General features: G+C 39.7%; 1 protein-coding gene across 1 annotated transcript in view; it reads left to right on the forward strand.

The window, feature by feature from the left end:
- LOC139741174 (SWI/SNF complex subunit SMARCC2-like) overlaps positions 1-22105 on the forward strand; it is an 83611-nt gene that overhangs the window by 50297 nt on the left and 11209 nt on the right. Inside the window, exons 20-23 of the mRNA XM_071651767.1 lie at positions 2111-2519; positions 3010-3137; positions 14574-14708; positions 19373-19853. Of these exons, the coding sequence (XP_071507868.1) occupies positions 2111-2519; positions 3010-3137; positions 14574-14708; positions 19373-19853 (1153 nt within the window). The remainder of the gene's footprint in view (positions 1-2110; positions 2520-3009; positions 3138-14573; positions 14709-19372; positions 19854-22105) is intronic.

The raw sequence follows: 22105 nt of genomic DNA on the forward strand, positions 1-22105 counted from the left end.
CGCTTGCAGCAGAAATCATAATTTGTTCAGTATGATTTGACCTGAATCATACTGAGACATGTGGTTCTTTTGTTATATACCTCAGCATTTTTGTAGGAGTCCTCCATTTTCTCAGCGGTCTTTCTGTACATCAGTACGAAATCTCCCTGATATTGGCTTGTAGGCAGAGACCCTAGTAAGTTTTACTTCAAATGCACAGTTAGGCACAGAATAGCAAATAGGAAATTGTAGCTCAGTACATTGCTCATTGCCAAAGCCTATAGCATAGATCTTCCAGTTGCCTTCGAGATACACTGGCCTCTTTAATCAGATAGATGTTGCTATTTCCGACATTGTTCTGATGTCAGTGGCATATATTCATTTTGTTTTTTGTTTTTTGTGAGATGCCACAATGAGAGGCCAACATGAACCACACACTTCCTGCATACATTGAGAACATTTTCATGTTGCAACATTAAGGGGGCATGCTTAATCTGTCAGTCTTGTATTCAAGGATGTGGTGCACACAAACAGGGGCAGAGACTGTGTCTTTGACGAGTGCACCGTGCAAAACTGGGGTTAAAAACAGACAGTTTGTGTGTCAAGTGGCTACATTTCTGAAAGGAGAAAGTTGTTCTCGTCAATTTCTAGGAAGATAACTCACTTTGATATTTTACCAAACAGAGAGCTACACTCATACATTACAAGGACACTTCTCCCTGGAAGGGAACGAGTAATGAGTACTATATATGCGCCGAATATTTCGTGAGACATTTATTTTCACAAATTTCATGAGTCAGTTGCTATTTGTGAATTTAAAGACACGCGAAAACAATGACTCTGATCCTGATATGAATGTGACGTGCATGTATACATTTCTCCATTTAGTACTGCACTCAACGATCGCGAATTTAACCAGTCGCGAAATCTTTGGGAAGCCCCAATTCATGAAAATTTAGACTCGCTATTATGGTGTATACAGTATGCAATGAAGGATAGTTGCTTATCTAAATAACAGATTGTTGTCTTGTTCCTGTCTTTGATGTCAGTACCCAGTGTTCAGATGTAAGGAAAATTACTTGTTATATAAACTTAATACTTTGTCATTATAACATGTTGTTTTTGTTTTTTTTTGTAAGTACTCAGTAGTGACATTTAGACAGTGATCCTTAGCCTCGTGAATAAGCTAACTTCGAAGGTAAGATCGTAGTTAAGTATAGGGTGCCATGGTCTCTATCATCACGAAATGACAATTTAGGCTGCGTTTATCTAACTTGAGAGAGAGAATCACGTTTCCAAACGCGTTTGGAACGGTGTTTGTAAACGTGGTTTGAAACGTGATTCTCGATGAGCCGCGTTTATCTAACCATCATACAATCGCAATTCCAGTGGTGTCACTAGGCAGCTGCTTTGCGCCGTTTGACCCGGGAAATAAAGGTCAACTGCAACCACCAAACATGTCTCCTCAGTCACACACAAATAATGGGTAGAGAGTACAACCGGAAAGAGCTGGGATTTGACCTTGAGATATAAACGCGTTTCAAAACGGCATTGCGTTTATCTACTCACAGAACAGCGATCGTGGTCTCAAACGCGTTTCAAAACGCCCTTTGAAGGGCGTTTCAAAACGGCGTTCCTAAACGCGTTTGAAAACATGGTTGTGTTTATCTAACCCCTGAAAATGCCTCAAATGCGTTTAGGATCGTGATTCTGCCTCAGAAAATTTTAAGATAAATGCAGCCTAGGTGACAGAAATGTTTTTCCTGTGACAAGTGGCAATGTCAATTTCGTCAACTAAATGACAATTTTGTAACAAAATGCTATTTCGTCAATGACATTGTTAGTTTGATTGCAAAATTGTCATTTCGTGATGAAATTGTCATTTTGTCAACAAAATTGATGTCACTTGTCCATAAAAACAAACAAACAAACATTTTCATTACAGAATTGTCATTTTGTAATAAAAGATACCATGTGACGCTTGGCACCCCATACTTAACAAGTTTTATCCTTGAGGTTAAGGATCACCGTCTGAATGTAACTATTGACAAAATTCAAGGGAGGTTGCTTGTAACACACACAAAAAAATATTCTGTTACCATCGTGGATTTTGTTCTTGTTGTTGATATAGGTACCCATTGTCAAGGAAGAAAACAGATCCCCAGCCAAGCCGGCAACCCAAGATGCAGCGCAGCCAACAGAGGGCGCCACCCCTGCTTCCGCCCCCAAGGAGGGTGATGGACAACCCGAAGCCATGGACACCTCCGAGAGCTCTGCCCAGCAACAGCAACAGCAACAGCAGCAGCAGCAGCAACAACAGCCGCTGCCACCCCAGCAACCAAGTGAGCAATCCCAGCCACAGCAACAGCAACAACAGCAGCAACAGCCCCAACCGCCACAGATCACAGAGATTAAGAAGGAGACTGGAGAAACGGAAGGGGTTCCCATGGTGACGGAAGGCGAGAGGAAGGATGGAGAAGGGGCGGAGACGAGCAGAGATAAGGTGGACGCGGGTGGAGATGCTGGAGAAAAGAAAGAAGGTGAGTGCTGTGTTCACATTAAGAAAAGAAAGTACGAGACTTTTATTCTGTAAAATAAAGGAATGTGATAGCATTCAAATCTGAATTACCACTGCCTTTCAGCAGTTGAATGTAATTATGTTGAAGTAGTCAGAAGTTCGGATTTTAGTGCAGAAATCACAAATAACAAATACACTGATCATCGTATATATTGAAAATTTATGCTTACTTTCCCCATGCTTGTTGACGTCTCGAAAATCTTCCTTGAGCATACCTGACCTACCAATAACTGCTGATAGATCTATCTCCAGATAGTCAAACAAATTCCATCAACGAGCAATGCAGTCTATAATGCAAAGAAAAAGGAAATATAGATGGCTCATCGTTAGCCACATTTACAGAAATCATCCCTCTGACCTTGACTACATGAGATGCCATGCCTACTTCTGAAATTCAACTTTTTGAATTTTCCTTTGTAAATCTTTGGAAAACAACAACAACCACACAATAGGTGAGGAGGTAAAGGAGGAGGTGAAAGAGAAGCCAGACAAAGTGAAGAAGTTTGAGGAGGAAGTGGATTCCGGGAATCTCGCCACCGCTGCCGCCGCCGCCCTGGCCGCCGCTGCTGTCAAAGCAAAGGTGAGCATCTTGAAAATTTGGAGCAGAGAAACTTTGCCAGCATTTAAAGAAGAAGAAAAATCTAAGTAGAAAAAAAAAACAAAAACAGGGTGTGATGTGCTGAACGAATAATCTCCTTCCTTTCCTAAAGTTTGCATTTTTGTTTCTTTAATACCTCAATTATACATTGTGTAATGATTGTCATGCTTTTATGATGCTGTGTGTGAGTAGTACAACTGTTTCTCTGTTCCTGTGAGCATTATTTTTACATGGTTCACTATTAAACATAATCAGAAGGTGAAGTTGGAGGAGAAATAGAAGAAGAAGATGCAGATGGAACAGAGATGGAAAAACAAAAGTAGTAGTAGTGGTGATGGTAGTGTTAGTGTTAGTGGCAGTAGTAGTGGTAGTGGTAGTGATAGTATTGAATTGAATTGATTTGAATTGAATTGAATTGAATTGAATTGAATTTGAATTAAATTGAATTGATAGTAGTAGTAGTAGTAGTAGTAGCAGCAGCAGCAGCAGTGATAAAAATTTGCGTCACCATGATCATTATCGTTATTGCTGTCATCATGCAGGCCGCTTCTAAATTTGGACATCTTTAGGAACTCAGTGGTGCAGATTTGAGCAGAGTTGATAGCAGATTTTGTTTGTTTTGACACACAAAGTAATGAGCCTTTTGGTGTCACAAAACGGCATAATAAGGAAATCTCATGACGGCATGATGATGCCGTTCTTGGTCACCTGACTGTGTCTCTTGGGAAGTCATCCTCGTATGTTCTGTGTACAAAAAGAAAAAAAAAAGACCAAAAATTGAGTTTTCCGTGGATGTCGGTTTGAAGGCATTGATGGTAACGTGCAAGAACGGCGGAATGGATGCTGATGATCTGTATCTTTGTTGCGATGAATCATGAGAAATTGCTTCTTCCAAAGGAAATTTGAAAGAAGTGGCATTGCTTTTTGAAAACATCTTGAGGAGTTATACATATATATTGTATACAACCATCAAGCACCCAACATTGTGTGTTCTTTTGTTTGTATTTGCATGTGTGTGTGTGTGTTGGTAGGTGGGTGTTTGTGTGTTGATACATTGTATCGATGTTGCTGAGTAAAGATGTTAGATTGCTGAGTAGAGATGTTAAGATTACTGGGTAAGAGGCATCTGGCCATGATGATGTTGATATGTTTTTACTCACAGCTTTCATCGATTTGTTAGCTTTCTTTTCATAATGAAGCATTATTCAGTTGTGGATGCTGTCACTTAATGCTGTGTGCATAAACCCATTGTAATTTGAGTGAAACGTGTCTTTTGTGCCGTTTGATGCCATCGCAGTCAAATTTAAGATAATCAAGTTACGCTGTGTGCAAGTCTCGAGAGAAAAGAACCGTGAAATCCCCGCTTTGATGGAGATGGTTTAGTTGATGATGTCATGCAACGTGTGTGTGCATTTAGTCGTCGATGTCACGCAACATGATTTCCTTCCTATGATCAATCCTCTCCCCAAACAAAAAAATTATAGGAAACAAGATACCCAAGAATTAAACCGCATGACACCTTGAGAGTAGTTTTGAATTGCTGTCAGGATTGTACGCTTTGTTTGTTTGTTTTTTATTGGAAAGGTGCCCATTTTTTCTCTCTCTCTTTCTCGTGCTCCCTGTCTTACTGAGTGACTTAAAGCCCTTCTGTAATCAATTGAGCTCGTTTGAAAGCAAGAAGGGGGCTCGGGTTTTCAGCGTGTGGTAACAGGTGCCAATAGCTGTCAACAGAAACAGCCCCAGCTGTATCTAATGTTAGTCAGCATGTAGCATGTTTAAGGTCACAGGCATTTTGTAGTCTGAATAAAGTTTTAGGTAACCATCTTAGAAGATGGGAGGGGGGATTATTGGGGGATGGGAGCCACAAACACCCACACACACAAAAAAAGAAAGGAACTCATTATGCTTATGAGTTATAGTCAGCGTGGCATATATTGAGAATGAATAAGTAATAACAATTGCAGATGTAAGGTTAATACAGCAAAGTTACCCATTAGGTAGAAATTTTAATCCTGAAATTGGTTGCCACAGATAATCAATAAAATGATAACATTGAGGATTGTGAGTCCCATGTACTCACATTGATGTTTGAGGAGTGTAGCACAAAGTGTGTGTAAAATTCCGCGTTTCCTGTGATTTACAACGGTCTGAAATAGAGTGGGCTGGTCTAGTCACAAATGAATCATCTGTTCCTTTGGAAAGTGTCACAGCTAGTATATTTACAATAATATTTAACACATCAACTATGAGAAGCCATATTTCTGTGGTTTGGTAATGTATCAGTAGTGCTGTTCTCATTGCACTCAGAATAATGTTTTTTCGGGTTGCAATTAGGATCGCGACCCAAATTTTGAAACTTTCACATGCCAACAGAAATAACACAATTTTTTGCACGATTTGGATCACAATCCAAATTGTTGTCCCCGCCGAACGAGTTCGAGCAGGGGACTATGAAACGGGCTCCGTACGTGTGTGTGTCCGTGTGTCCGTGTGTCCGTCCGTCCGTCCGTGTGTCCGTGTGTGCGTCCGTGTGTAATCAAAATCTTCAATTTGCTACTTCTTTGTCATTTATGAGCCAATTTTGATTCTGTTTGCTTTATATGATAGCACTACATGGGAGCTTTGAAACTGCTACACAGAATTTCAGTCGTGACCTTTGACCTTGACCTTTGACCTATATTGTACATTTTGCTACAAAATGCTACTCCTTCGCCATTTCTAACCCGATTTCGATTCCGTTTGCTTTATGTGATGGCAATAGGTGAGGGCTTCAAAACTTCTACACAGAATTTTGACCTTTGACTTCTTTGACCTTTGACCTTGATTTTTGACCTGTATTGTTCATTTTGCTACAAAATGCTACTCCTTCGCCATTTCTAACCCGATTTCGATTCCGTTTGCTTTATATGATGGCACTAGGTGAGGGCTTCAAAACTTCTACACAGAATTTTGACCTTTGACTTCTTTGACCTTTGACCTTGATTTTTGACCTGTATTGTTCATTTTGCTACAAAATGCTACTTCTTCGCCATTTCTAACCCGATTTCGATTCCGTTTGCTTTATGTGATGGCACTAGGTGAGGGCTTCAAAACTTCTACACAGAATTTTGATCTTTGACTTCTTTGACCTCTGACCTTGATTTTTGACCTATATTGTACATTGGCTACAAAATGCTACTCCTTCGCCATTTCTAACCCGATTTCGATTCTGTTTCCTTTATGTGATGGCACTAGGTATGGGCTTCAAAACTTCTACACAGAATTTTGTCCTTTGACTTCTTTGACCTTTGACCTTGATTTTTTACCTATATTGTACATTTTGCTACTAAATGCTACTTCTGGCGGGGACATATATTACGCACCGTGTAATTTCTACTTTTCCTTGTTCCAATTAGTGTGATTTTAGTTGTGTTATGTCGCTCCTTGCTATTTCTACCATTCTGTCGCGCACCGCAGTATACTGAATTGGTCTTGAGACATACTTGTAGACTACATTTTGTAGTAAGCATAACATTCATAACATGCATGGGCTAGCTCTTTGCAAATAATCGCAACCAAAAAAGTTCGCTTTTTTTTTCTCACAGTGAAAATGTTGAACCAAAAAGACACGAACCTAATCGTGGCCCAAATTTTGACATTTTTGCAATGAGAACGGTGCTAATGTGTCCTGATTTGTATGTGTGTATGTACATTGTAGGTGTGTATCAATTGATAGCTTTTTGTAAGGAAGCAATTGTTTCTCATTTGAACCCATTGTTGTTGGGTTTTTTTTTTTGTGTTGATGTTTTGTTTCAATTGCAGAGTTTTTTGCTCAAGTTATTACTGATTCTTAAATTTGCAGCACATTTTCGAAGATTAAGAGTTCCCATGTCTCTCAAATTGGCAACACATTTTGGAAGATTATATAGTTCCTGTGTCTCTCTCAAATTGGCACAGTTTTGTAATTTCTGTTTTTCAATGTTTATTGATTTTTTTCAGATTTGATGAACACAATCACTTGTGTCTAATCTTTTTCATATATGAAATACAATGTACAGTGAAATTCAGAGGTGCCAATATGATAATAACGAGATGATTTCTGTAGCAAGATTCCCTCAAGACTTATGAATTAATGCTACATTCCCAACATACGTGTAGCTACTAAGTCTTGGTAGGAGGGTAACCATTTAAAGGGTGAAAAAGGACTTTCAAAAAAAAAGAATTTTCAGTGACTATCAGTATTCGTTTATCATTTGGCAAGGTTTTATGTTGCAGAGAAGGAGACTCCATTTGTCTGTGAATTGAGTTTGATATGGCCATATTGTATTGTTAGGCTGACATAGTGCTGGGCAAATCCTTTTGTAATCGGTGCCTGCAGTGTTTATGATATATCTGATGATTCAGAGGGGTTTATTAAGAGACTTGTCCAAAAGTCTTGGCAATGGAGTCATTGGGATGTGCTAGAGGGCACATGTACATTTGTACAGTCGCTTATACGGTACATTCGATTTGCAAGTGCAACATTTTGTGAATTATTTTGTAAGATGAATGTTGCATGTGGTTATATCATTTCTTTTCAGAGGAAAAGTTAGAGATTTCCCACATAAGTACAATGTTTCTCAAGTAGTTAATATCACATATGTGAGTCAACTCACGAAATTTGTGAAAAGAGCACCAGGATATAAACAGTGCTCATAGGAACATAATTCTAAAGCCTAGCATTCGTGAATGCCATTCAAGACTCACCGCCACAGCATTGTAGGAGATACATGTATGCATGGTAGAACTACTGCAAAGGCAGGTGTGAACACTACGTCTTTGTCGACTGGAAGGCTTGTCACAGTGATTTAATATGTGTATGAATATGTAAAGCTGGTAGTAATGCAGGCATCACTGTCTTGGACTGAAACCAGAAAAAAAAAAGGCGTCTGTATTCTTGATGTGTTGCAATAACCAAACGTGATGACTTTTAGTAGATAAGGGTCGAACTGCCAGATTATCGACAAGGCATGATTTTCAGCACACTTTTGCATACAAAACCACTGGGAGAGTTTATCAATTGATGACATTACTACAATTTGCACTAAGAGGTTATGACCAATGTCAAGAATTCAGTGAAAACATTAGAAACTTGAAAACTTCCTCAACTTCCTTGTTTTCCAACGCTTCTCCCATTCTGTTTTTATGGCATCTCTTAATGTAAACTTGAACATGGTGTGAAAATTAGGTATAAGCATGCCTCCTAATTTTTGAGATCATCTATTGAAGAAAATTTCCTTAAAAAGAAGTGTTCTCAAAATGGAAAGCCATGTGTCAATCATTGTGAAGAAATGAAATGAAGTGAAATGAAACAGTAGTATCATCTTATTTTCCATGTACTGTTCCTGGTGGTTACTGTTAATTCTTAAGTCACATTCTGGGCCACTGATAACCCCAGTGTTACTGCAGGACTGTGGATCCATGTAGTCATCCTATTATGCATACCCTACATCTATATTTTGTCTTCCACTCTTATTTTAGTGGTAAATGTCCTGTCATGACCTACAGCCTGCCCAAGCTCACATCTGCATTGCATTACCCCATTTTTGTGCTGTTTTTGTTTTGGTTCATGCTTTTTATTGTTACTCTTGATTTCATGGGAAGGGAGGGAGGGAAAAGGGATTGTTTGAGGGGGATAGAAAATGTACCTCATATTTGCCGAAGATGCCATGATCGGAATGCTCCCGCTGTTTACGTGTCACTCACACGTTACCATGTTATCCGTCAGCACACTCTCCGCTTCCTCTCAAGCGAAATGTTTTGGGAAGATCTGTTCCTCGGCAGACCCCCGGACACCCCCGACGAAAAATGTTTGGGGAAATTAAAGAGTTAATGCTCCCTCGTATTTTTGTTTGGTGTCTCTGACACTTAAGTCAAGGCATGCGATTGCGGCCGTCGTCACGGCAACCGCAGGACAGGCAGCCTCCAGTGATCGATATGTTCTGGAGTAAATCTCCTCTGCCCTTGAACCGAGTCATCTCCCTGCCCTCCTTTCCATCCTCATGTGGTCAGTCTAAGAAACAGCAAGAGCGTATAAGAAGGGCTATTGACTCTGTGCGGAGAAGATGCCCGTACAGACTTGTATAAATGGATAACCTGTTGTTTCAAACCACATTCCTCTCTCTCTCTCTCGTGTTGTGCATGATCCCGAAGGAGGATCAGCTTCCACCCAAGGTGGGCGTAGGAATTATGAACATGTGCAGCTAAGAAATCTGTCATTGATATTCAGCTCTATATGATCTGCTTTTGACCCCATCTCTCCTCTCTCTCTCATCCCCTTATTTCATGTTTTATGTATAAAAGCAGTTTATTACACTTTGTGTTTGACTGAAGCATGATTTACAAATTTGTACCATTTTTGTCTGTTCATCATCTGTGCATTTTACTTTTAATTTTTAAGTTGTTTTTTCTTTTAGATTTGACACGTAACACAGAATTTTTTTTTTTCTTCCCAAGAGAACTTCACAGTTGACAACAATTTTCAGCTATTTCTTCCCAGTCTTACCAATTGCTCATTCTATATTTTCAAGGATAATGCATACACACACCTCAAAATACATGGACTTTATTGTACAAATTTGTATAAATTTGTATCTATTTGCTCCTTATGGGAGCATGACCCTTTATCTCTTGATAATGCCAGCGTCTCTGTATTTGCTGCGATAGCGGAGTTCGAGGGTCACGGGCAAGGGAGAAGACTTTAATTCCTCTCTGAGTACTCCTGTCTCCGCTCCATCCATTCTGGGGCGGTGGTCCGCATCCATGAACACTGCCATGCCCCGTTGGCTGGTGTGACCACATGGGCAAACATAGGGGCAAAATGTTGCATCCCAACTTTTCTCACGAGCATTGTCCCCACCACGTCCCGCCCTGATGCGAAAGACAAACGTTGTTCCCAGGAGAGCTGAACTAACAAGACGTACGCTCCCACCTTGTGTCACTTTGTTTTACGGAAGGAGATTTGCGGACGGACAAATATTGAGTTTTGTCGCGACCCAGTTGTCTGAACAGGTGTTGCGCCTACGCAAGAAGACGTCTCCAATTTGGTGGCTTTCGTGTTATATTTGTCAAGTTTTTTTCAAGGATGAGAGTTAATTGGTTTAAAGTTTCAATAGTCTGTCCTCAGTGGCAACAGAACTGCAACATTGTATTTTCATGCCATCCCATACCCAGCTCTACTCACTCAAAATATGTGTATATACATATACAACAAAACTATTTAAAGGATTTTTTTTTTGACCAGAATAGGACAAAGTGTGAGAAGTCATGACCATTTTCAAGTCATTTATGAAACATGAAACATGATATTGCACTAATTTTTGAATGTTGTAAATTATCCTGTAACTCGGTCTCCAGTGCATGACCCCCACCCACTAGTCTTTTGTACAGGAAGAATCACTAATTTCAATGCTCAGGAAAAAGTAGAATATGTTTTAATCAACTCTATTCAGTATATCTATTCAAAGGATATTAAGTTGTTAAGATGTCAATATGGCTGTTAGCACCATGCCTGAATGCCACATCATTGTGTAGTCCCACAAGCTATGTCCTGCCCGACAACAGATTTTTAGACAACTCAGTTGACATATAAGCACTTTTGGCAAGGTAACAACATTTTTGTAATCATTTTTTATTTTGGGGTGCTAATGAGGGATAATGGAAGTGTTTCGGCCAAAAAATAACCTGCTTAATGAAGCGATGAAAATGATACATTTATTATATGCAAACGTATGTTCCCACTGAAGCAGTTTGTGCTTATAGGGTCAGCACAGTATCATCCTATAAGATAAGTGTGTTAAGACCCTGAGTCCAGTTTATATATAATGTTTGCACCCTCTTGGTGATCGACATGATGATGGGTTCTACATTGTGGCACTGCATGATGTTAAACAAAAGCTCTAGCTTAGGAGACCCACCAAGTCTCCCAGACTCTTCGTGCGGCTTCCTGAAAAATGAATTATTTCTTCATGTCTCAACGAAAGGGTGTAAAACTCTCTTTAAGTTTGGAATTGTTATTGACCGTTCAGGTGAATGTTGAGTATCTCTCCTCATAGTACAGTAGTCTCCGCTTAATCGGGTAGTGTCTGGCAGAGCACTTTTTACCTGATTATAAAGTAGAGAGTACTGTACTTTTGAACATCCGTGATAGTGATGCCAAGAATGTGGGTAGTGCTGCTGGTAGGTGTCCACAATGGCCGATCGTGCCTTTGTGTGATGCCCTCATAGGCACGTTCACACGTAAACCTGGGGGGGTCAGTTGGGGAGGAGGATTCATTCCAAGGATTGATTATGCATGCAATATTAAGCTCATCTCAACAATGGAAGGGTTAAGATTTGAACAGTCGATGATGGTATCTGTCACAGACAGCTGAAGGCCACTAGAAATAGATGCAGTTCTACCTGGATGCTCCTGATGATGCAATTAGGGGGTGCACCCAGCACCACATGTGACTGGTTAAAGAGCCATTTAAAGCTAATTGTGATGGCAATTTAACAGTGACTGAGTTACAAATCATGCTGATAACTGGAGGCGGCAAAATTCAGAGTCATGCATACCAACGTAATTTCTTTCTAGGAGTGCCCCTGTAGTAATGGCTTTTGATAATTGGTTGCTTGAGCTCTTCTTTTGTAAATTCCGATAAAAGAAATAGGTGCTGTAAAATTGACCTTCATTTGCTTGTTTGTTCGCACTTCTGTGGGTCACATTGGCTAGGAACCAGGAATTGTCAATCCTATCAGAAGATCACCTGTTGCTACACATGATTACGCGTGAATCTTATCACCAAATAGTCATTTTTGGGCAGGTGACAACAGATGTCAATGCAAGTTCATGGTCTCATGGCGGAAATACCTTACCGCACTATGTTGTACCTAAATTGTGTTGATCGCGACTCATTTTGTTGCGCAGACAGCGTGTGTAACTTGAAATTCCAATTCTTACCATGTATTTCCTTTTTAATCTTCATTCTACCTGTATTTCTAACGTTTAGATTTTGTTTTCAAGCAGAATACAATGTAGTATGTAATACATCATGTGGACGCATCCTGGCAAAGGAGTGTTTGGTATTTTATCTATTCCAGCTGTTTGTACTATTTCTTCAGCATGAATTGCATTTGGTATGAATTTTCTGTCAGTTTTAGTATTTATTCACTCTTTTTTTTTTTTTAAATCTACCTCAAGTCTCAAACATTACATAATTGATGCAACGGCGTAAGAAATGAAATGAAAAATACCTCCCCAGTGTGTCCTAAATTTTTGACATTCATCTCTTCTCTTCATGTTCACTAGGCTTTTCATTTCCTGCATTAGTGTCCTCATCTGGATGACTTTACTGTTCAAGAGAAGTTAAAAGCTTCATGTATTGTATACTGTATACGCCATATATTTAGCAAGTCTGATTTTTCACGAATCGGGACTTCCTGACGATTTCGCGATTCGTTGAATTTGTGATCGTTGAGTACAATATTATGGAGAAATGTATGGGTGCATGTCGCATTCATGTCAGGATCAGACTCGATATTTTTGCTTGTCTTTAAATTTGTGAATACCACCCAACTCGCAAAATTTGCGAAAAATTAGAACCTCACAAAATATTTGGCCTATACAATAGTGGACTCTTACCTCGGGTTTGTCAGATTCTGTTAGACACTCCAAGAATGCTTGGGCAATGCAATGCGTATTGCTACCTCTTCAGTTTTTAAACTTGTGTATATAAGGTGTTTATTCAAGTAGGTACCTGACAGAATTAATTACACTGTTGTACATGTACTCGTCTCATGTTGACATTCTTCATTCAGTGTGTGTGGTGGCAGCTCTGCAACATGACTAAATCTTGAACATAGAAATTATACACGTGGCATGTTCAGATGGTTTGCAAATGCTTGGGGTACAACTGCTTTAATTTCAAAAGTGTAGATTCTTACACATATTCTCTCTCTAGAGTGTACAATGTGGTTTTCATTTTATTCTGACTAACAGTGTCAATTCAATTCAATTCAATTTCTTTTCATACTTGTCATGAACAGGAACATTGTAAATAGTATGAGCAAACATAAAATCACACACATTTAGAGCTAGTGTTTTTCAACAGGTGTTATTCACTTCTAATATAATCATATTGACATGCTATTGATCACACATGGAGGTCCAAAGTCAAGGAGATGATGTGGGCATTTGAGTCATTACAATGTTTGCCAATCGAACAAACTCACTCACTTGTGTCAGATGCTAGAGAGCATGATAACCTATACAATGGCAATAAGTTTATTTTATTTTCACATGGGTTTGCAACAGGTATAATGGTGAACATGGTTCCCAGTTTACTGTTTGTCCCCGCACCTCAAATTAAAGGGTTTGTACAGTTCTGGTCGAGGTAAGGATTTAGCTTTTAATGTTTTGCGAGATATTCAGAAACCACTCCATGAGATGTCAAAGAGCATGCAATTCTAGGGGCATCAAAAGTTTATTTGATGAAAATCGGTTTTAAGATGACTGAGATAACCAAAAACAAGGTGAAACAAAGAGATGCTAATAAAGTTGTGGCCTGTCGCCTTTTATTATTATCACTTTTTGGGATATCTCAGCCATTTGAAAACCAGTTTTCATCAAATAAACGTTGAATCCTTCTTAAAATTACATGCTCTTTCATATTTCATAAGAGGTTTCTCATTATCTCACTTTGGAATGTTCAAAACAAGATTCCCCACCTCAACCAGTACTGTAGTACAGTCCCTTTAACGTCCACCTTGTGTTTGGTTTGAAACCTGTCAGTAAGCTGAAACTTTGGCACTGTACGTAAGATATCTATTCTCTGTACAGATATTACAATATACAATGTATTTGTTTGTTTGTTTGTTTGTTGTTGTTTTTTTTGGGAGGTCATCTTTTTAGCCAGATTTAGATTAACTTTTCCTCCATTATTTGTCATCAGATATTGTATTGATCAGTAAACAACAAAAGAACAGTGCACATTAGCTCTTTCAGATTTTGTTTTAAATGACTACTGTAGATGTCTTGATTCCTAAAAAAAAAAATAATAAAAAATAAAATAAAAAATACCAGTATTCTTTAAACATTGTACTTTGCCCAGTCCCATGCAGGCATGTACATGTAATTGTATGCTGGCTGCATAAAATGTGATGATGAAGCACTGAGTGCAGAGTGAAGATTTTGTTGTTTTTTGTGTTTTATTTTGTAATGATCAGATCTCCTTCATTTTTGTTTTAATTCAACAAGCTGATTGTGTGTTCTAGAGAGAACAATCAATACCCTCACAATTCTTATGAATAAGTGTTGACTAATCTTCACTGTCTCAACATGGATTCTTCTCAAAACCATAATTTTTTTTTTAATCCCTTTTCTCTTTCTCCCCCCCCCCCCCCCCCCCCCTTCCTTCTCAGCACCTGGCAGCCATGGAGGAGCGTAAGATCAAGAGTCTGGTGGCGCTGCTGGTGGAGACCCAGATGAAGAAGTTGGAGATCAAGCTGCGCCACTTTGAGGAGCTGGAGACCATCATGGACAGGGAGCGAGAGGCGGTGAGTTCACGCTCGTTAGTTAGCCCCCGCCGCCCAGGCTCTCATGGGAATAGTTGGGGTGCGTTCAAGAGCTCTAAAGTGAATCAAAGCGAACTGAACTAAAGCGGTACTGAACTGTACCAGATTTGGAGCGTTTGAGCGCTCTGTTGAGAAAGCGTTATTTTTAGAAGAGGTCACGCATTTTGTAGCGAAAGGGTCATTCACCGGCATGCTTTAACTACTTCAGGCATGATATTCTGTAGATTTAAATCTGATTTCTGATTTTATTTTTCTTCTAAAGTGTGTACACATTTTACTATATCCATGTGTTAAAATCACCTGAAAATTCTGATTTCTGATTCCTTCAAACAACCTCAATATCATCCCTGTACTTTACAGCTGTCCCAAACAAAGATAATGATGTCTGTGCATCATGTGCATGATATGCGCATACTTTACATGCAAACTTGTGGTACATTTTTGGTACCCTATTGGAGCACATCGGCAAGTGGTCCACTTTTGGCTCGGTACGGTATGGTGCGGTACACTTTAGGAGTGTTCGAGCCTTCCTCTGGCGCAGGTACGGTACGGTACAGTTCGCTTTAGGAGAGCACTCAAACGCACCCTTAGATATTGGTCTCTCTGGTTAGACTCCCATCAAGGATCTTGTAGGAGAAGTTTGATGTTAGTCACACCAGTTAGCCTACTACCAAGGCTCTTGTAGGAGAATTTCAATCTTAGTCACTCTGATTAGACTCCTGCCAAGGATCTTTTAATATAGGAGAAGTTTGATTTTAGTCATGCTGGTTAGTCTACCACACACGCTCTTGAAGGAGGAGTTTGATCTTGGTAACTCTAGTTAGACTCCTGCCAAGAATGTATTGGGAGACGTTTGATTTCATTCATGCTAATTAGCCTGCCACCCAGGCTCTTGCCGGAGGATCTTGATTTTATGATTTGTTTGAATAGTGTGCAAATGTGATGATAATGATAAATAAGGTTTTGCAAGGGAAGTGAAAGCCCCACACTTACCTCACATTCTCAAAGATGCATGATGTGGAGCTCAAAAATATATTTTTTGACAAACCTGTTGTGTATAGTAGTTTTAAAGAAAAATGATAGCTGCAATGGTGTACTCTTTGCTGAAGAAGAAGATTAAAAAGAAACGAAAATTCTTGGTGGCAACATCTTGTAGGTGGTATTCCTTGGGTTTGTCCATCATCAGTTATTATAGAGTTTTATCAAGACACATGAAAAAGATTTTTAAACTCACATTAATGGAAACCCTTCTGCATGAGGAAGGGGCACAACAATGAAACTCCATCAGACAGTCTTAACATTGGGATTTTTTTATCTGCAGCTGTTTTGCTTCCATGGGCTTTCCACTCGGATGAGCCTTAATTCCAAAGTTCTTTCAAGCAGCCCTGTTGTTGAGACACCAGATTACAGTTACGTGATGTTGTGATGATGAGATTGTTCCTCTTCCGTATTATCATTTCTTTCTTTCTTTTTTTCTTCTTCTTCATTTTTTTTTTGAGTTATCATGCCTGTAGAATCACTGTTTTTTGCCTGCAATTTGATCCTGAAGATTATGTGTCCCCCTTATACCCATTTGTTACATTTTCTCCTTTTTTTCTTTTCTTTTTTTCTTGGAGATAAGAGGGAGTGGAGGGGATAATTGGAGGGGTTGGATATATTTAAAGGACAAGTTCACCTCTATAGACATGTGGATTGAGAATGCAGCAATTTTGGTAGAACACATCAGTTGGAGTTTGAGGTAAAATCGGGCAATCTGTTCAAAAGTTATGAATCTTTAAAGTTTCTGCTCAGTGACTGCTTGATGAGAAGACTATTAAGGCTTTTGATGTCATATGTGTAGAAAGATATAAAGAAAAATGTGGATTGAGTGAATGCAGCAATTTTGGTAGAACACATCAGTTGGAGTTTGAGGAAAAATCGGGCAATCTGTTCAAAAGTTATGAATCTTTAAAGTTTCTGCTCAGTGACTGCTTGATGAGAAGACTATTAAGGCTTTTGATGTCATATGTGTAGAAAGATATAAAGAAAAATGTAAAGAAAATTCAACATATTTTCACTTTTCTTGCATAATAAAAGAACACTTGACTTGCCTCTTACAGAAGGCAGGGAAAATGATATTACCCTTAACATTCATCAGTGAAAAGTTGAGGAAATGTGCACTTTTTTCAAAAAAATAAAATAAAATTTTGGTGAAATTCTCTTTATACTTTCGTTATTATCGTTCTACGCATATGACATCATGCACTGTAGTTAGTCTTTTCATCCAGCAGTGACTGCTCAGATACTTTAAAAATTCATAACTTTTGAGCGGATTGTCCAATTTTCACCAAATTTTCACTTCAATGTGTTCTTCTAATATTGATACATTCACTCAATCCAGGTGGACTTGTCCTTTAGGTGGATTTTACATACTGATAGCAAACAATCAAACAAATGAATTTGTCAATCTAGAAAATACAACTTTTGAAAATTTGAAAAGTACATTATACTCTGCTCATACAGTGTATTGCCTGAAGTCACATTTGTAGTAGTCCCTATTCATGATGCACGCCCTTGTTCTGTGTGAAACAAAACTTTTTTTAAAAAGTCCCTCTGTGAATTTTTGGTTCACACCATGGATGAGACACAAATGACAGTGTGCTTTCTGTGAGATCAATTTAGTACGGCAAATAGAGAGATTGAAACAAGGAATTGAGGTGGGGAAAAAAGAAAACCTTGGGAAAGTGTGAGTTTAACAAAAAAAAATCCTCCCCCCCCCCCCCCCCCCGTTATATTTGTTCATTTGGTAGCTTTACCTAATAGGTAGATAAAGAGCGTCACATGGGAACGTCACCTTTGCGTATCCACATAGAAGTACAAATTAGCAAGCATCGCTGAGATTTTTTCGATAGTGCCACTTCACAGGGAATTGGTCTTTCTGTGAATGTACGATTGCAGATTTGGCCGATGGCCTGGAAAAAAATAGATTCATTTTGTATTTTCTGTATTTTTTTTTTCAAAGACCAGATCAATAGATCGCATCAAAAAGAAAGAAAAAAAAACACAGAAGGGACAACGTGAACAGTATTCTGTGTGAAGAAATCATAATTGTTCATAATGGTTCAAGTCCCATACGTACCCATCTCATGTGTTGAGTTTGAATGGTGAACATTAGGAAGTTATTATTACCCTGTTTAATTTCTTTTTTTTTTTTTGGTGTGTTGTCTTTGAAACCAAGAATATGTGGTTTTTGTGTAATCAGACTTTTGACATACATATTGTAACTTTTGTCTGTGTTGATTGTGATAAACTTTTGTAATCAAATGATTTGTCACTGGCAGTTTTGTGGTTGATTGTCTTGTCTGGAAAGTGCTCCCAGATTCAAGGAAATTCAATTCATGTAGGACTTGATACCTTTTAGATGAAACTGCCATCTGGACTTCTTTCCCCCTCCCCATTTCTTCTCTTTGAAGAGATGCGCAAGAATACATGTTAGCTATAAGTGTGGTCATAATTTATTTTATATTGCTATGGTGACACAAGTTATCATTAACTGATCATGTCGTAAATGCCAAGCGAAATTTTATGTCAGGTGTGGCAATGAGAAATCAAAGTCTTGAATGCATCCATTTGCCCCTCGTGTTTGAATGCAAATATTGAATACATGATGTTTCACAAGGTGAAGATGATAAATTCCTCGTTGAGATATTACATTATGACCATTATTTGCTGGTTTGTTCTTTTAATGCAGTGTATTTACATGTGTGGCGTCGGTAATCATATTTCTGAGTTAAACCTCTTCACCCCACAATGGATGAGAAAGATAGCTGCTCACTACCTTTAATGCGGTATTTTTCTGTGTGTCATAACTGTAAAAGATCTTATCTCTCGTGGTTTGAATAGCTTGAGCAGATTAAGCCAATCCACCATGCTGAGTGTTTGCATAGCAAACAATGCATTGCCCCGCTTGGTTAACACCTTGACGAGACAAAATGATATTTAATTTTTCCCTCCATTTTTCTGTCCGTAACTGCACAATTTTGCGTGGAGAAAACGAGATATGTGTACATGTTGTGGCTGTAGCATCAAATATACGAATGGGTAAATGACATGCTTGTGAATAGTGAAATTGTGGGTGTGCTGTTTATCTTGTCAGTTGTTAAGAAAAACAACTATTCAGAGAAGTTTTTGTACATTGCCATGGAAAGCAAACAATGCTGGATACATTTTGAGTGTCCTGTGAAGAAGAGTTGTATTACATTGTACTTAATTTTCACCCTAATGTACTGTACTCTTGCAGCAAAATGATGGTTGACTCCCATGAAGAAAATAAAAAAGTGACTTTTTTTTTTAAAGTTGATGGCTGCATTGAAATTGAATTTTATGCATACATATACAAGTGTATTTTCTTTCGGGAGAGGGGTTACTGTACATGAAAAGCAGTTTAGTAACTCATACTCATGTTTCAGCTTGTTATACTAACTATGCCAGTGTTTACCAAGAAAAACTCACTGAGTTTAACCCAGTTAAGAATTGAGATAACCTGTTGAGGTTATCACTTCCTGTTTTAGACTGTCACAATTCAACTTGATGGCAATGTGTTTAGAATTTCATAAAAAAAAGAATGATGCTAGTGACCTGTTGACCTGTGTGTATTTGTCCTACAGTTGGAGTACCAGAGGCAGCAACTCCTTGCTGATAGGCAACAGTTCCACCAGGAACAGTTGAGGGTGGCCGAAATGCGGGCCCGCCAGCATGCCCAGGCCATGGCGGCCATGCAGGCCCAGTCCTCCGCTGCCGGCGCAGCCCCCAGCACCCAGACCCCAGCCACTTCCTCCCCCGTGGCCGCTCAGGCAGGCGGGGCACAACCTCTACCACAGCAACCATCACAGCAACCAGAGCAACAGCAGCCGCCTCCGCAGCAGCAACAGCAGCAGCCACAGCCGCAACAGCAACAGCAGCTGCTGCCGCCACAGCAACAATCGGACGCGCAGCAGCCACCCCTCCCCCAGCAGCCCATGACGACTTCCGACATGGGCCAAACGCCGACGCCCACCGACGCCGACGCAGATAGCGCAGCCAAAGCAGAGGATGGACCCGACAGTCAGCTACAGAAGTCGGTCCCTGCTCAACAGTCATCTGAACAAGGTAGAGATTGTGGACGTGGTGGTGTGTGGCAGTGTACGTGACATCGTCAATGTCAGAATAAAGCAATGCAAATGAGTTTGAGGTAGCCATTGGTGCGAATGAAAACCGAAGCGTAGGTGGATGTGTCAGACCTTGAACGCATCTCCCGTAAACGTTGTTTGACTGTTTATCTCGTCCATCTGCAAGCGCTGGACCTTTTTTCGCAATGTATTTGCCGTTTGATTGCAAAATATTTGTCTCCCTACCTTGTTGAATGTCTGTTTTGTTGGGAACGCTTTTAAAAGAAATGTTGGTTCAGATTTTCAACATTGAAAATGAGGCCATTCGGTACTGCAAGGAATTAACACAATTAATGAACTCTTCACCAGTCCCTGAGCTCTGGGTAACATGCTGATGAGAGAGATAGAATTGTGTGTCGCTGACGACTCTTCTTCACACGCTGATCCGCTGATTACATTGTGTTGCAGTTGAAGAGGAAGCAGCAGTCTGTGTGCAGTTTAACCCATAAGCTTCCAGGCTCTAACACTTCTTTTTTTTCTTCACAACATGAGCACATGTTGCACGCCATGTGCTGGGAAAGGGAGGGCAGAGCAGGCACTTCTGTAAAGCTCATCGTGCTTTGGCTGAATAAAGAGATGGTGGGGGGGGGGGGGGGAGGATGGGGTGGGGGATGGTGTCATGATGTCTACCAGTGTGTTTCTACTGCATGATATGTCCCATGTCACTGTGGAGTCCTTAATTAACATGATAATTGTCTTAAGTATACCACATGTGGTGTATGTTTGTTTATTTGGAATTGCATGTGTGTGTGGGTGCGTGTGTGTGGGTGCGTTGTGTCCATGTAAAATGTAAACCGTGCAAGGATTACACTTATTAAAATGCGTAACATCAGCCATACAGTACACATGAACATCTTCAGCTGTAATGAAAAATACATCAGGCTGTACATTTTTGTCATAATTATAGGGAGATTATTGCATTTTTGTGGTGGGGGTATAAATGTAAATGATCTGTGGCATGCCTTGGGGAAATTTGGTATAATTTCATTGGGGTCAGCCCCAACCCAGAGTGAGTTGTCTCAGGATCCATTGTAGAAAATTGGCCATCTCTGCACAGGAAGCAAATAATCTACATTTTATGTTTATATATCAACAATTGTATGTGTTTGTGTGTGTGTGTGTGTGTGTGTGTGTGTGTGTGTGTTTGTATAAGTGTATATCTCTGAATTTCAAAATTTATGATAAATCTTCTGTAAGCCTGAATTGGCAAGCGATCTGCCCTTCCTCTCGTATAGTAGAACGGAGATGTGGCTCCAGATGATAACAGCTGTCAATCCAGGGCATCTTTTCTGCATGACCTCATGCATTAGCTGTGACCTCTGCTCTGAGGCAGGCGTCCATGGAATACAAGCATCCCTTCCTCCTCTTCTCCCTCCTGAATCATGGGAGATTTTGTAGACTAGCGCCCCCCGTGTTCATTTAGACACTAGACTGATCAGTGGGGGTGGGGATGGGGGTGGAGGGGATTAGGGATCATCCTGGCGTGGGACTGGTTTCTTGGCTAATCCCTTCCAGCGTGCTTCCTCCAGCCCTCTTGGCTCTTCCTGACGACGACACTGTGAACTTGCGCGAGGAAGTGTCGGGGAGGAAGTTTCGAATGATGTTGTTGGGTGCACACCCCGGCGTAACCCTTGGCAACATGTCTTGTTTTTACACATTCAGTCACTGTGCTTCGTGCACAGTAGAGAGAGAGATAAAATTTGAGGATTTACTGTATCGACCAGTAACCAACAAGCATTTGTTTTCACTTCCGTGCTTGATACTTAAAGGGAAGTTGGATCACTCTCATGGTGATCAGTCACTGAAAGCGTACCAATACTTGTGAGTCCCACAATATGTATTTTTCCAAGATATTGTTCTATCTTGTTGAATCTTAGAGGGTTTAATTCTCAAGTAGCCCTTAACATTCAAACCATGGTTGATGCATTTGAAGCATACCTGAAATAAAATCAAGCCAAGAATGAACTCTCACTGTCAAATGAGATGATCATCACTTTTTGGTCTTAATGCGTAGGGTTGTTTGGAGTTGTTGTTTTTTGGTCTCACTATTTCCAAATAAAATATTTGTCTCTTTTAGATACATTCTCCCATAAGTAATCCATGTCAAGTCTGAATGTCGTAGAAATAAGCCTTTTGTGAGTTGTGTCTTGTGTTGTAAACAAAACAAGAGAACAACAACCGCCAAAATGAAAG

This window comes from Diadema antillarum, unplaced genomic scaffold (genome assembly GCF_040938485.1).
Source record: "Diadema antillarum isolate AM-2024a unplaced genomic scaffold, OU_Dant_1.0 seq00000908_RagTag, whole genome shotgun sequence".
Lineage (NCBI taxonomy): Eukaryota > Metazoa > Echinodermata > Echinoidea > Diadematoida > Diadematidae > Diadema > Diadema antillarum.